This window comes from Carlito syrichta, unplaced genomic scaffold (assembly GCF_000164805.1).
Source record: "Carlito syrichta isolate Samal-C Ts95f unplaced genomic scaffold, Tarsius_syrichta-2.0.1 Scaffold309719, whole genome shotgun sequence".
NCBI lineage: Eukaryota > Metazoa > Chordata > Mammalia > Primates > Tarsiidae > Carlito > Carlito syrichta.
In genome coordinates, this window is record NW_007253815.1 from 376,070 (window position 1) to 392,416 (window position 16,347).

Here is a 16,347-nt window from a genome sequence, read left to right on the forward strand (position 1 = left end):
GGAACTTCGGCGGCGCCTGGGAACTGCGGGGTTAAATTGCAGGGTGGGACACTCCCACCCGAGTGCACGTCGCCTTGTAGTTAGAAGACCGTCTCCGCCGCGAAGCCATGAACTCCCTGAGAGCTTGGACCGCATCAGTGTCTATGTCCACATTATCCCCTCGTAGACTCTGTAGACACCCCGCGCCCCAGGAGACTGCTGCGTGTTTATTTTATTAGAAAGGCTTTGATCAAGCTGGAGTGTGGCCACTAATGCCTGTGTTCTAGAACCATACAGAGTGATCTGTTGCTATTTTAGGTGCTTTTGTTTTCCTTTCTGATGCCTAGCATTTCTCTTTTTGCTATAGTCTTTAGCCTTCGTTTCCCTGTCTGTAAAATGGCCTCTTTCCGCTGGAAACCTGTTTTCCCTCTCACTTTATTTAGTCGTGTTTCTCCAGGTTTCGCAGCAAGCTGCTTTCACGTACTTGTGTGGTTGCTGATTTTATTTTGAGTTTTGTTTTGTATGATACTGGTACCTCCACCCCTCCATGAAATCTCAGAATGTAAAGCCCCCTCTCTGAATCTTCCCCTTGAAAGAGTATCCCTATACGAATCGAATGTTAAAAAGAGTTAAGTTTGAACTTTGTTTTTGACACTTGGAAACAGCTTGGTGGGTTCTTTCTAATTTGTTGCTTTTTTTAATTGGTCAAGGCTCAGGAGTAATTTCATGAGTTCTTTTTTCTTGATTTGTAGTCTTTATTATGAACTCTCAAGTCAGACCTCAGACCTGGCCTAGATCTGACAGGTAGCTGATCCTCATTGTCACCAAGCTCTTAAGAGCAGTTGGTGCTTAAGAGGAAGACACTTCTCTTCCTGAAGGCTTTTGGCTGGGGAGGGTGGAGTGTTGACAGTGAATAATGGTGATATTAGCCATTTGAAACATCATCATCAAGAGGTAGACAGACCCTCAAGTCATGTTTGCAGACATAAATGCTGAGCTTGTTCTTATCTAAAATGGTGAATGCTACATTGGATACAGTGAAGGGCTTTAATGTGTTATAAACTCAGGCACAAAGTAAGTCTGTTTTAAAAATAATAGATAAGGCTGGGTGTGGTGGCTCACGCCTGTAGTCCCAACACTTTGGAAGGCCAAGGCTAGAGGATTGCTTGAGCCCAGGGTTGGAGACCAGCCTAGGCAACATAGTGAGACCCTGTCGCTACAAAATATCAAAAAAAAGAAAGAAAGAAAAAGAAAAGTTGGGTGTGTAGAAAAAGAAAAGCACGTGCTTGTAGTACCAGCTACTCTGGAGGCTGAGGCAGGAGGATTGCTTGAGCCCAGGAGGTTAAGGCTGCAGTGAGCTGTGATCATACCTCTGCACTCAAGCCTGGGCGACAAAGTGAGACTCCCGAATCAAAAAAAAAAAAAAAAAAAAAAGAAGAATAGGTGCTTCTTTCTTGTTCTAAAATACTTTAGTTTCCTCTTTCTGAGTGAGATGTATGTGCACATGCATTATTGTATGACACTTCCAGAATCTTGAACTTTTGGGAAATATTTTGTTGCTGACAGACTTCATCTTCAGGGCTATTTGGCTTAGTTTTTACTTATTAGGTTAGGGCCTCCTTTAAAATATTGATTGTCTCATATTTTTCATGGTTTTGAGGCTAGTGAAGCTGGAGGATTCTGTGGAGAAATTTCTGTTTTGTGTGGTAAGTTGGATTAGGTGGCCTTAAAATCTCTGCAAGAGATCACCTGAAGTGAGTGCTTTAAACATTTTTTATTCTTTTAACGCAAATAGTAAAAGTATGACTAGTTCTGTTTTTCCTACTTCTCTCAGGTAGTTATAGGATTTGCATGACAATATCTAGAAATTAATAGCCTCATAATGAATTATCTACTAGATGCCTCATTTCCACAAATACGCTTTAAGTCTTTAGCTTCAATGGACTTCTTTCTGAAAGTGTAGGTTTTGTTTTTTATAAAGGATTCTAGGGTAAGGAAGGTGTGAATAGTACCTGATTCTAAGGCACAGGAACAAAGCAGTATTCCTTTTTCACCTTCTGGGGAGAATCCAGTTTCCCTGAACAGTTCTTAACTTTACTTCTTGGCAAAAGCCTCTCTTCTCTCCACATTCCAGAGTCAAAGAGACCTTTGTGAGTAACTGCCGGTCACACTGCTTGTGAGCACATTGCCTACAAAATTTATCCAGGTGCTAATTTCCAGAAAAGCACTCTAGCACAGCTTCCAGCAGTCACAAATTGAGAGAGACATTTCATGACTTTTTTTTCATAAATTGGCAAAAAAAAGTATTTTGCCTTCACTGAGTCCAGTTAGAAGTAGGGCAGCAGCTTCCTCTTTCCCTGACCAGTGTGCATGCAAAGGAACCTGCAGCCATGCATAGGGGGGAGAGACAGTGGCAAAATCCCCCTGCTCCGCCATTTTGGGGAAGAGGTGACATCTGGATGGATTCAGCTGAGAGACTTGTGGTTCCAGTAGAAGCCAGAAGCATATTTTTGGCAGAGCTGCTTTCTACTGCCAGTGACTTTGATTTTTATGAGGACTGGCGTCTCACTGCCCTGTTGAGACTAGCACTCTAGAGGCCGAGGCTGCTTCACGTTCGATGCTTAACCTTTGGTTTATCCTGTTAAAAAAAGGTTGAATCTTTTTGAGTATCCTGGTGGATGCCACATAGTGCTCAAGCAACAATCCACCTGGTCCTGCTACCACTCTTTTTTCCCTCCATGCGCCTGGGTTCTTTCCTCCACCCTTGCCTGGTAAGTTATTTGGTTCTAGCATGAGTAGGAAGAGTGGTGGCTCCTCATTTTATTGTGTCCTTGGTGGGTGGGTAGACAGGTTAGTCAGAAGTAACCTAACTAGACTGTCTGGGCTCAGTGTGGCCTGATAACAGAGCGTTGTCACATAGCTCACTGTGGAGCCCAGTGGGGTGTAAGAAACTCCCCAAGGGGAGAGGCTTTCCCCAGCTTGGAACCTCATGGCTTCCCTGTCAGGTTCATGTCACCATCCCCTAGTGGGCCATCTGTGCATGGTCCTGTGTTGCCACAGGTCTCTGCAAATGTGTTGGGGGTGTGGGTGTGGACATTGGGGGGTTATTGCAGTCTCATGGCCCTGTTTCCATATGTATGACTTTGGGGGGGTAGGGAGAGCACCCTTTTTGCTAGCCTGACCTAAATTCCTTTCTCCTGAGTGGACATGAAGCCATTCTGCAGCATCACCTGCCACACCTGGGGGAGGCTCTAGACCTCTTCAAGCTTCTGCTTTGACGGGAACTCTGGAGACAGGATTGAAAACAGATCCCTGAGCTGGGGCAAGTTGAGGCTGGGGGAGCTGCCAGTCAAGTGACCCTTGCACCCTCTGCCACCATCTACCCTCCTCCATCAGCTAGGTGGATGTGTTAGGCAGCTCTGACCACCTTGCCAGGTGGAGACTGCCGGCCACACGGGCAAGTGCTGTGTGAATGATTGTACGTGGGCCTGGCGGCCTGTGTGACTTTGGTGTCTTGGTGGCGGCGGCCTGTGTGACTTTGGTGTCTTGGTGGCAGCTGCCTGTGTCCAGCTTGGGGTAGCTGTGCCCACTTGCATCAGGTGGACAGACGAGCAACGTACCTGGGGCAAAGACTTGGCTGTGATCTTAGACATGGGAAAAGAACCCCTGGGAGCTACTCATGGGCTCTCCTGACTTAGAGTTTTTCTGGAAGTCTTGGCTTCCGTAAACTTTGCTCTGGGAAGGGATTAATCATGATGGCGGAGAATCAGGATGAGCAGGGCAGTCATCGATTAACTAAGATCTGTCTCACAGTTGGATGCGTGGCTGATGCCAGCACTCTGTCAGTGCATCATCTGTAACAGGAGTGAATGGCATGACCCTTGATGTAGGAGAGTGTGACCGGGGACCAGCTTCCCAAGTGCCATCCCCTCGTCTGTCCTCTTTCCTGGGACTTGTCCTCATTTGTCTCCCAGATGTGGGAAGACTTTGGGCTCCTCTAGGGTCAGCTATCTTGCCTTCCCGCTTGTGAAGTGGATTGTGCTCAAGGCAGGGAGTCTCAGCTGCTGGAGAAGAGATTCGTGTCTGGATGAGAGCTCTGATATGGACTGGATTCCATGAATGGAGGCTGTGTGCAGGATTGTGTTCCCTGCCTCAGTACAAATTAATGCTGTTTCTAAATTTAAGCATGTGCTTTCTTTGTTTTTGGTAAATATGTATATACACATATGGAATCTTTTTTTACAATTTCAGGTTGTTGAGGCATCTTCCTTAAGCTGGGGTACCAGAGTCAAAGGCTTCATTGCGTGCTTTGCTGTAGGGATTTTTTGCTCGCTGCTGGTAAGATTTCCCTCCCTCCTCTGTCTTTCCCCCCTACCTTTCTCTGCTGTACTTTCCACCTTTCATCTATATCCTTTCCCTTTTGCTCTTCACTGAAATGCATCGATGAAAGAAGAGGGAAATGGGGAGGGACCCAGGCTCCTCAGGGATTTTCCTGTGAGCCCTTGGTGGCATGGATGGGTGGGAAGGAGGGATTGCTCATGTGAAACACTCTGTTCTTTAACCTCTAGGGCACTCTTCTGTTGTGGCTGCCCAAAAAGGGACTGTACTTCTTTGCAGTGTTTTATACCTTTGGTAACATCGCATCAATTGGGAGGTAACTGTTTTTGTTTTTTTTAAATCCAAACTTAGCCAGTCATTAGATGGGAAAATGGGTGTGGGTGTATGCTTGAGGGAGGTGGAGGTGGGTGCTCCAGTAGTTTTAAGGGTTTGGAGAGTTTAAAAGAGGTAGTTGAAATATATCACGTTCATATCCTATTATAATTTTAGATCTCAGTTTATCTTTAAAATACTTGGGAGAAAGTAGGAAATATATTACTATTGTGATTTCGCATAGGATACAGCAGTTGAATGATTTCTCCAGGGCATCATCACAACTCTACCCACTGCTGTAGTCTTACTTCTGTCAGAGACCGAGTTTTAAAAGGACTTACCCCACTCATGGTGGCCATACGTGAAACTGATTTTTATTTAGTGTCAGATCACCCCAGACCTGAGAAGCAGCTCGTGTGGGCAGGGCATCCAATGGAGCTCTTCCCGCAGGTGGGCAGCCCATTCCACATGGTATAGGTGCACAGATGGCCCAGGTCAAGCTCATCTGCACTGATGCTTCAGCCACACTTGAGCTGACAATGCCAGTCCGGCCTCTCAGCCGGAAATACTGACCTGGTGTCTGCCTGAATGGCCCATGGGAACCTGAACTCGGCTATCTTTCCTCCTCCTTCTCCCTTCCCTTTTATTTCTGTAAATGGCTTTAGAGTAGATCCATCTTGCCTGGCTTCTGCCTCTTTGTCTTCTAGGGCTTCCACCTGAGCCTGTCTTGGCGTTGGCCCATATCTGTGCCTCTCACCCAAACACTTGATGCCTCTGCTATGTTTCTCTGACTTCTTCACTTCCCCTCTCCAGGCCATTTTCTGGTGAGCTTTGGAGCTATTCACTTATAGGCCTGCTGAACCCCTGTGAGGTACTCCTTGGTCCCTCCCTCCAGGTAGAGTCCAAACTTTTCAGCACGTACACACGCAAGACCCTTGAGATCTGGCTTCACCTGGATCCCACTTCTCACTCGGTGTGCTTCCTAGCCAGGCTGAACTTATATTTCTCCAAGTGTCTTTGTGCCTTTGCTCAGGCTGTTTTCTCTGTCTGGAGTGGTGTCCTATCTGTATCTCCCCTAGTTTGGTGGCAACCTGCTCAAGACCTGGCTCAAAAGTCACCTCTTCAGTGAAGACTTTCCTGATTACTTCTCTTCCTCCCCAGAACTGATGGCCTTTTCTTTTGGGCTCTCTATATCCTGTCTATACTTATGGTGGCACTTTATGACACTTACTTGTTACAAGTCTATAAGCTAAACTTGACAAGGGCTGCATCCCTGTCTTACTTGTTTCCAGCTGTGTCTGACTGGAAATTTTAAAAATATTTTAATTTGTTTTTATTTTATTTTAAAGATGTGGGGTACAATTCAGGATTAGGTATACAAGTGGTCATCATACAGGTAAAGTTTGGGCCTCCTTTTGGTTCCCACTTCTCCTGGTTTAAGATCAGGTATTATTGACATTGTGCCCCACCCCCAACCCCCAACCCCAACAGTATCCTGCTGCTGCATGGCTGGAAATGTTAACCATATAGTTGAGTGCATGACTCTGGCCACTATCTTAAAGCGTAATTTAGAGTGCTCATTACAGTGAAGATGCTGACCCTCAGAGATGTCCAGTATTGTCCCTAAAGCTTTCTCCAACACCAACTCGTGGGAGTTTGGTTTTGGGCAGACAGTGTAGGTTATATGGTGTACTCTAGGCTGAGATAGATATGTGAGTGTGCTGCTTAATCCAGAAGAACTGTTCAGCAAGTCCTGATGAGATGGGCTCTTCATGGTACTGGGTAGGGAAATAGGAAAGGGAGAAAGTTGTTATTTCCAGGTGTGCATAACAGTTTGAGGCTTTACATAAAGCTCTTATATTTTTGTATTTTTAAAATATAATGTGTTTAATGTTTAAGACCAGCCTTAGCCATTGCTTCTTATTCAGTGTAGGCTAAGGAGGTGCACTTTTAGCTGGGACACTTGAGAGTGCAGCCTTGACTTCAAGTTGTAACTTAATGCCACTTCAAAGAGTGGGAGACTTATTTTTTAAAATTTGTGTTTATAACGAGCTACCACTGGAGTGACGCTACTGGGCATTTTCCTCAGGACTCAAGAAACACACCATAGGTTGGCTCTGCCACTTGTTGTGTTAAGCATGATGGTCTGCTTCATTTGTGATTGCTGTCATCTGTCACCTCTCAAGTTCATTCACGCAGAATGTAGCTGGGGGTGTCTTTCAGAGTTGGAATTCAGTGGATGGGGGTCTAGTGCCAGCTCTTTGAGTTCCTAGCTGTGTGGTCTTAGATGAGTAAACTTACCTTTCTGAACTTCATCTTCACATCTCTAAAATAAGTGTAATACCTAACTCACATAGTTGTTGAGGGCATGAAATGAGGGACTATTCAAGGGAGGGGGACCAAAAATGGGAATTTATATATTAAAAATTGTGCATTTATTTTTACATATTTAAATGCCAGTCACCGTCAAAGTACTCTCCATTTGATGCAACACACCTATCGAGGTGCTTTTTCCACTGCTCTAAACAGTTTTTGAACTCATCAATTTTGATGCCTTTTAGTGCTTCTGCTGTTGTTTGTTTCACCTCTTCCACAGCAGCAGAATTTTTCCCTTTGAGGACTTTCTTCATCTGAGGAAACAAAAACGTCACTTGGGGCAAGATCTGATGAATAGGGAGGGTGGGGCGTGGGAGTCCTGCCGTTTTGGGTCAAAAACTGCTGAACATTCGGTGTGATGTGGCAGATGCACTCATAACACACATCATGGGATGGGCAAACACGTTGAAAGAATCTCCCCTAAAAAATCGCTGAAGCTGAATGCAGCCTCTCACAACAACGCTAGCAGGTATACTGATGCTGATGGTTCTTGGGGGAAGGCTGTACTACAAGAGGCTGCCCTCCAAAGAAATAATTCTAGTTTTTTTGGGGTCCCCCTCATATGTAGTAAATGTCATTTAGCAAACATTCAACAAATGACAGGTGATATTGTTAGCATCATTAGAACTCTCTGGAGATTATGAAGACAATGAAATGCTCACTTTTTAACATAACTGATGTAAGGCTGTAAGGCTTTTCATTTTTAAATCGTCTGAGCCTTTTTGGTTTGTTTATTTCCATAGATAGATTGTTATGGAAGCAAAGTAGCACTTCTCAGAGAGAGGAGTCATCCAGCATAGTGGTATGAATGATTCTAGAGTCAGACCCACATGCATTCACAGCTTAGCTCTGTTGTTTACTAGTTGGGTGACCTGGACTTCAATATGTAATTTTTCCTAGTTGGGTGACCTGGACTTCAGTATGTAATTGTCCCTATCCCATAGATTGTTGATGGATTAAGTGAGAATAACGTGCAAAAGGCCCTTAAGCACAGTGCCTGCCACAGAGTAAGCACTTTTCAAATGTTAGCTGTTATTACTGCTGTCATTCTCACAGGAAATCTTGGGGCGGTGACTCAGTGTGCCTCGTGCAGTTGTCTGAATGGCTTGTGTGTGTGTTTGCCTCTTAGCACCATCTTCCTCATGGGACCAGTGAAGCAGCTGAAGCGAATGTTTGAGCCTACACGTTTGATTGCAACTATCTTGGTGCTGGTAAGTTCTGCTTTCTTGCAGGACTTCGAAGTGGAAGTTTTGATTTCTGTTATATGGAAAATGTTTCCCTTTTAAACCTAAAACCTAAAGATCTATTTTCTTCTCTTTGTTGCTTTGACATATTACTCAAATCCTGTAACTATGTAGCAGAAGAGAGCATTCTTCATCTAACAATTACCTCCTGCCTTTGTGTTTCTGTTGGTGTCAAGGTACTACCAGTTCTATAAAATACCTCTAGAGGGCGCTGCTTGTTAAATTAGCTAAACTGCAAAGGTAGTAAGAGCTTGGACACTTTTCTGGTGACTAGTGAAGCCATCCCCAGGCAGAGGTTAGAGGGAAGAACCCAGAAACATAGGATGCATTCTCTAGAGTAGGCATCCAGTCTTCTGGGATGGGCTGTTTTTTCTTATCAATGTCTGACTTTCAGATAATATTTACTTGTTTTCATTAGTGTTCCTGAAGGGGAGGTGGCCTCCTTATGACCTGTCATCCTCTAACAGCAATGCCTTCGGTTTTATCATATCTTCCTGTCCCATCCACCCACAATGCCGTTCTCATTTTTGGCTTGTTCTCTTCCATGGAGTCATGGAAATCATTCTAGACCACATTCTCTGGACTCCTGTTGTAATGAGTATTGCAACGTTTGGGACTTGTTGAACATACTTTTATGTTTGGTTTTGTTTGTGAACATCCCATTTGTTCACATCGGTAAGTTCTCTGAAGTCATGAGCACATTTTCGATTTGTTTTGTATCTTTTCAGAGCATTGGGCATGGCACAGTGCTGGACACAGAGAAAATGTGTAGGACCTATTTACTGAGTAATTACAGTTATAGAAAGATGGAGAGGAAAGGCATGGCTGATGGCCAGCCCCGGATGTCAGTGGCCTGGACAAGTCTCCTGTAGAAAGAACTTTCTAAGAAAGGCCTTAGGGGAAGTGTTAGGTGACATGTAAACAGATAACTGGCTTGTGGACTGTGAGATTGACATCTCAGATTAACCTTTTGTCCCTGCTTGCCCTTTCTACTGTAGAGAAGAGCGTTTGGCAGGAGTTAAAATACAGAGGTCTGTGTTAAGCTTACTGTGGTGTGTTTGTATGAAAAGATGGATGGATGGATGGATAGGCTGATAATGTGGTTTTGTTTGCTGGGCAGAGATTCTGGGACAACTTGAAAGAGCATCTTTCTCTTTTTAATGTCCATGAATTTTTATCAACCAGTTTGATTTCGTGGGGATTTTAACTTCTGCCAAATGTGGGTACACAGGTGGGCTAAATGCCTTGAAATGGTTTGTGGTTGCTGTGATGGTCACAGAATCTGATTACTGCAGCCTAATTGTTTTGAGTTTGCCAAGAATAACTTTTTTTTTGCATGGTCTCATTGTCTTTGTATTAGTTAAATAATGTTTCCTTTCTCTCTCTAGTTGTGTTTTGTACTTACCCTGTGTTCTGCCTTTTGGGTAAGTGCACGTTTTAACTGTTCTTAGCCTTTTTTGGCTTTTGCCCCTTGTCACCACCTCTCCTTTAACCATATCATTTTTCCTTCAGTGGCATAACAAGGGACTCGCACTCATCTTCTGCATTTTGCAGTCTTTGGCATTGACGTGGTAAGTAACCTTTTAAACAGTCCCTCCCACATAGCCCTCTGACTAATGCAGCTAAAGGAGATAAAGCCCACATGTCTTGGTAGGAGGATTAGGAAAACACAGAAAGAAGCTCATTACTTTACGAATTCTTAATGATGCAAGTGAAACCAGGCTCCAGGGCAAGTGCCCGTGGACGGCTCACTGCCAGCAGATGGCATCAGTGGTCTTGTGTGGTCACCGGAGGCTGTTCATTTGCCTGCTTCTGCATTTTTGCTGAGCTCATGGTTGATTCTGAGATGTTACGAATGTATTAAACCACTCATGTCCAGTAAGTGCAAGGACAATGAAAGTATCATAAGGTCTGGTAAAAAAGGGGCTTGTGAGTCAAACAGATGTTAACAAAAAGGAAAGTGGTAAGAAAAATGAGTGTCCCATCTGTGATAGAATGAATCAATCATTGAACAGAAAGGAAAGCGTGAGTCGTCAGCAGGTGGTGGGAGCAGCCACTGATGAAATAGACACTGAGTGCTATAGGGTCTGTACACATGCTGGAGGCCTATTGGCATTGGTAATCCAGGTGAAGACCAAGAAGTTGAACTGAAGAGTCGAGCATCATAGAGGGCTACTGAACATTCCTATCTGAAACCCTGTCTGGGGCTGTAGGTTCATGGCCCTTTCAAACCTGTAAAATATCAGAGTGAGAGGAGCGAGGGTACATGTGGAATCTATAGCTTCTAAGACATTGCTCTCATAATTTAAAGTTCATCAAAGTATGGTATCTGCCAGAACAGTTTTAGTTAGATGTAATTGATCTATTTTGGAAAAAAGTGTTTGCTGTGATATAAAGGAGAGAGAAGGCTGTGGAGGTCTTCAGTCTCCCATGGATCAGTTAACTCATGTTTAGTGGAAATGAATCTTGAGACTATAAGCTTAACCGCCATCCTTTTCTTTAGCGGTTTTGTACTTTTCAATAAATAAACCTTCAAATTACCTTTTGGAATTTACCATGTTTATAATTAAATGAGCTTCTGTACATGGTAAGTGTAAGATACGAAGGATGGTGGTGTGATTTTAATACAACATGCTCATTTTGGAAGTAGGTACTGAAAGGGCCTGGTTTGGTGGCTGATGTTTATGTTTTCATATCCAGAACTTGGTACCCCTATGCACAACACCTTTCTTTGCTTATGGACTGGTTCTGAAGCCAGTTTCCGAGATTCAGTGTCCACATTAGCTCAGGTGAATGGTGATGCTGTCTCTGACACTGGCATATTCTGACTGTGTTTGCTTTCTGTAGGGCTGACCAGCTTACAGTGTGCCTGACACGCAGTGCCTGGTCCTTTAGAGTCATGGAGACTCCTTCCTGCATGGTTCCCTTCTAGGCAATAGGGTTGAGCCAGCTGAGATTTACCAAGATGTCTGTGGGCTTGTTACATTGTCATCGATAGAGTCATTGGTATTGTTTTTTTGTTTTGTTTTGTTTCTATTAAAATTAATAGGAGCAGAACAGAAAATATATTCCAATGAGGTAGAAGTTAAATTCTGTTTAGGATTTGTTAAATGTTAAGAGTTCAACTGATCTGGCTTTATTTGGTGTTTTTTATAATATGGCTCTTGTGCCATATCTAGCATCTGCCTGTTTTAGGTGATTGCTATTGGCCTGTGTGGTTAAAGCAGGACCCCAGTGAGGCTGAGGTCCTACAGGAGTTATTTCTGCATGAACCTTTTGTCCTCCTTCTATGGCCACCTGGCTATCTTGTGGCATGATGTGTGCATGTGTGTGTGTGTGTGAGTGGGCCTTTGTGTGCACACCTCCAGGCTGAGGAGGGGAGAGAGTCTGGGTAAGTCACTAGAGAAGCTTTTTGTCTCAGAAGCCCATTCTGCTGTGTCACCGTCTGCTCCCTTCATTCCATTTGATATTTTTTTGTTTTACATTGTAGGTATAGCCTTTCCTTCATACCATTTGCAAGGTAAGTCTAACTATGTATTTGGGAATACAGTTTCTGTCTTTTGTGGGCAATAATTTATTTGTAGGAGGCCTTCTAATTTAGAGTGTGCTTTCAGAGAGTGTGTGCTATTTTACTTATCTTTACTAAACAACTTTGAACCAAATAGGCAAATGTCATATATCTATTTTATAGAGAAGTAAGCTAAGGGTCACCCCTTCCCTGCCCGAATTATATATCTAATGATGGTTGTTGACCCAGGTCCACCATTCCTTATGCTTTGAACATTTTTCTCTGATAAATGATACATATATGCACATTATTACTCTTTACCTGGGGTTTTGAGTGGGTGTTTTTTTTTTTTAGTGCTGAATATCACTTAGTAAGCAATGGAGGAATCTAATGCTTGTTTTATTGCAGTATCCCACTGATGGGAAAGTAAGCAGGGCCAGGGCTCTAGAGGACCAGGGCTTCCTGATTATCACGTGACCTTGAGCAACTCTTGACTCCTGTGGCCTCAGAGGTCCATTTTGGCTACAAAGTAGTGCTGATGCTCTGAGCCTTCTTAAATTAGTACTTCCAGGGATTGGTCTTCCAAAACGAGCCCTATAATCTTGCTTCTCAGTTCTCATGCAGCTATTTGACTCCCATTCTTCTTTACCATTACATAACTATATACTAAGGATATGAAAAATGGTACATGACCTGGGAGAGAGGAAGAACAGTCTTATGCTTTCTTTCCAAGTCTGTTGTGGGAAGTGCCAAGGAATGATTGATCAGAAGGGAGGTTAACAGCCTGTCGTGTTCAAGACAGCTGGCTGACTTTGTGGACAGGTTCCAGGAGGCTAACAGTTAGGAAGTACTCCATGTAGACCTGGCCAGTTTTCGGGGGTAGTGGCTTGTCTGAGAAGAATATGGGCAGGATATCCTGGGCAACTAGGTTTTTATGTGAACTAAGCTAGAGCCCATCATAGCTGAGCATTCAATGAGATCGATCAGCCTGCGCAACATCTGAATATATCTTGGTGCCTGAACCAGCTACATAATTTGCAGGGCCCAGTGCAAAATGAAAATGTGGCTCTTTTTTAAAAAGAAGATTTAAGAATATAAAGATGGCAACATCAAGGCATTAAACCCAATGTAGACCCTTCTAAGTACAGAGCCCAGTAAAATTATATAGGTCTTGTCCATGAAACATGCTTGGTATCTTTCTTCAGGGCTTCAGGCTTGATCTGGGTGGGCATGTGTAGCACTTATGTACAAGTGGTTGATAGAACGAATGATGGAATTCTGTTTGAAATGCGAGTTTCATGTGCTGAGCAGATGAAACTTTCCTGTAATAGGGAGGGAATCACAAAACTCATTCCTACCTTCTGTTTATAACTTCCCCTACAATAGCTTTTCCTGCAGTGTTCCACAGAAACAGTCTGTGGAGGAAAAGGGTTCTGTGACCAAGTAAGTTTGGGAAACAGGTTAAGGAGAATTAGGTAGATTACTCTTTGCCTGGTTTCCCAGACCCTTTAAATGCTATGTGTACTGTAAGCTGCCATGAGGGGGACTGACTTGGCCATACAACCCTACTTGTGCAGAACACCTCCTGGGACTTGAGAAATTCTGCCTCTGAATCCCCTTGGTACTAAACTGCAGTGTCAGTGTGTTCCTTCAACTCCCCTTCCCTTGTGTGACTCCTGCTATCCTTAGTACAAGTGTAGTTGAGAACACAGAAGGGGTTTGAGGGACCCAGTGCCACGTTGCACTGCAAAATATGTGGGTGGAGATGGAGATGCTGGCTTGGATAGAATAGTAAATTGTGGAGTACCCATTCTTTCAGTGGAGCACTCCCTCCACTGAATTCTAGGGAGTAGATATCCATAATAGGGTTAATACAGCTTCGGCCTGGTACCCATGGCTCCCTGTGTTAGGGAGCTCCTGAGAGGTGTCCTTTAGAGTTTTTGCTGCCTGCTTAGAATGAAGAAAGCCCTAGTGACTGTTTAACTTAATGCTTTCTATGCATTCTGTGCTTATGGTTGATATTAAAGTGCAGCAGTCCTGAAAAATTTCTTCATTTCCAGCAGTCTATACTTCCTCATCTTTTTCTCTGATAATGATCGTTATGATTATTAAATACCTATTCTGTGCAATGCACCAATTCCCATAGCCAGTCTGTAGGGTGAGAGGGGATTCCTTGTCCTTTCTTATAGATGAGGAATTTGAAACTCAAACATGCTGGATGGCCGGACTTGGTGGCTCAGCCTGTAATCCCAGCACTTTGGGAGGCTGAGGCAAGTGGATTTGCCTAAGCTCATGGGTTTGAGACCCACCCGGCAACTTGGCGAGACCTCGTCTCTACAATAAATCAAAAATTAGCTAGGCGTGGTAGCGTGCACCTGTAGTTCCAGCTACTTGGAAGGCTGAGGCAGAAGGATCCCGGAGCCCAGCAGGTCGAGGCTATAGTGGCCGGGAGCGTGCCACTGCACTCCAGTCTGGGTGACAGAGTGAGACTCCAACTCAAAAAAAAAAGAAAAAACCATGCTGGATAACACTGGCAGAAAATGGCGTAGCTAAGTTTGCTGCTAAGTAGATCTGACTTCTTGGTTCAGGCGCTTTCTATTCTGTAGCTGCCATTCTGGTTACCTAAGAAACTCTAAAGGTTGGGGGCCTCTGGAGTGAAGATGTCCCATTCATCTTTGTGTTTTTTCCTTCCTAGGGATGCTGTGAAGAAGTGTTTTGCTGCATGTCTTGCATAATATATGGCCCATTTTACAAAACTTTGGAAGACCCTATGGATGGAAGCTGGTGGACAGTTCTGTAAATACCTTCTACATTTCTGTCTTACAGACACGTGCCTTTTATCTTGCAGCAATTGTTGCTTGCAATTTGAACATTTGAGGGTTGCCTTTGATAGCAACGATAGCTTCCCAAACCTGAATCAGAAGCACACTATGAGAAGTGAGTTCTTTAGCTTTTGGAGTAGAAGCTTCCTCGTGCACTGGTTTCCTCTTTGTATATTGTCCTCTGAATTTTCATTTATAAAAACCCATTCTGCAGCAGATAAGCCTTGGGGGCTAATGTTTCCCAGATGGCAGCAGGTAGCCCCATCAGAGGTCACAGGGGAGCAACAATAAGGGAAAAAATTTGGGGGTCAACAGGGACTTTGCATTGTGTCCCTCAGCATGGAAGCCATCACCACTGTCCTACCTAGTGTGGACATGCTTCTATTCTGGCCACTAGAAGCAAGTAATTCTGCCTTATACAAGTGTGTGAAGAGCCTGTCCGAAAAGTGAAGTGGAAAATAAGCGCTCTTTGGTGATATGTGCTGTTTCTTAGGCTGCACTTAGGCTCTCTTGCTGTTCTAGCCCTACGCTGACTGCGGAATGTATCTCCTCATCCTGGGTGCAGACTCTCTTTCCCGTGGGTTTGTCTTCCTGTCCTTTTCTCTCTGCCTCTCCCTAGATATCTTTTCTTATGACCTCCTAGCATTAGATCGAGAAAGAACAAAGCAGCAGCAGAAAACACTGCTATCTCCTTTTGGACAAGAGCCGATAGGAGGTGAAAAATTTTACTGCTCTCAGATGTATTTTTTTCTTTGTTATTTATAAATGTTTGCTTTTGAACTGATTTTATTTTCCATTCACCTTGGAGCAGGGCTGGGGAAGAGCCGGTGGGGAGATAGATCCCTGCTGTGGGGCCAGCAGGAAGTAGGCACGCCTGTCTGGTGACCTTCACACAGTCCCAGTGTTTGCATTTGCTGGAGACACAGAGGAGGACCTCATGGATGGCAGGGGGTCAGATCTCAGCCTGGTGCCTAACCACTGCAGAGTGCTGTTGTGCCCATGATATTGTCTGGTCCTCTTGAGAGCCTGTGATGAAGCAGAGATTGCTGTTCCACTGTGCAGTCAAGGAAATCGAGGCCCAGGTTGGTTTCTAGATCCACCTAGAGCCACAGCCGTGGCAGAGTTGAGCTCTGAACCTGGGCACCACAGCTTCCACCTCCTCCATGACTAGTGTTTCCTAGCGTGGCCCTGGTTGTACCTTCTGTAACTGCCTATGACTGTTGTCTCTGTTTTCATCAGCCAAGCCTGTGCCTGTTACGTTTCAGTAAAGCATAGGTGTTATTGTTTAATTCTAGAAATAACTGATGATCTTGATTTGACTTCTCTCCATCACTTGTGTCATCTTCTACCTGACTCTCACTGCCCATTTCCCTTTGGAGGTTTTCTTCTGGGTCTGCAGGATGTGCACTATCCTCTGTGTTCCTTTCAGCTCCATCTCGCTGTCTGACCATCATCCGTGCCCTGTCTTGTCAGCCAGAGTTCCTGGCTCTCCGGGGCCTCCAAGTCACCCTGAAGATTTGCCTTTCTGCTCTTTACCTGAGGTCAACAGGTCCACTTGGGCTCCTGCTCTGGCACTTCCAAACCAAAGGCAGTGACCCTTGCTTGTGGCCAATTGCTGAGCTTTTCTTTGTCTTGCTATGGTTAAGAACTCTGTCTGACTGGTCTTTTCTTCTAAGCTGGGGAGTGTAAACAGGCCTGCTGGGGCCAGAGGGAAGAGCCAGTCCTCCCAGGTCCTTTTCAGGCCGTAGAGGGCATCCTGTTGTGGGGT

At 44.4% G+C, this 16,347-nt stretch overlaps 1 protein-coding gene across 1 annotated transcript in view; it reads left to right on the plus strand.

Annotated features, from left to right (window-relative positions):
- Window positions 1-15,911, plus strand: part of SFT2D2 (SFT2 domain containing 2) — a 23,296-nt gene extending 7,385 nt beyond the window's left edge. The window contains exons 3-9 of the mRNA XM_008067600.2: window positions 4,231-4,317; window positions 4,548-4,633; window positions 8,135-8,216; window positions 9,638-9,673; window positions 9,762-9,820; window positions 11,740-11,769; window positions 14,453-15,911. Of these exons, the coding sequence (XP_008065791.2) occupies window positions 4,231-4,317; window positions 4,548-4,633; window positions 8,135-8,216; window positions 9,638-9,673; window positions 9,762-9,820; window positions 11,740-11,769; window positions 14,453-14,492 (420 nt within the window). The 3' untranslated portion in view covers window positions 14,493-15,911. The remainder of the gene's footprint in view (window positions 1-4,230; window positions 4,318-4,547; window positions 4,634-8,134; window positions 8,217-9,637; window positions 9,674-9,761; window positions 9,821-11,739; window positions 11,770-14,452) is intronic.
- Window positions 15,912-16,347: the final 436 nt, after the last annotated feature.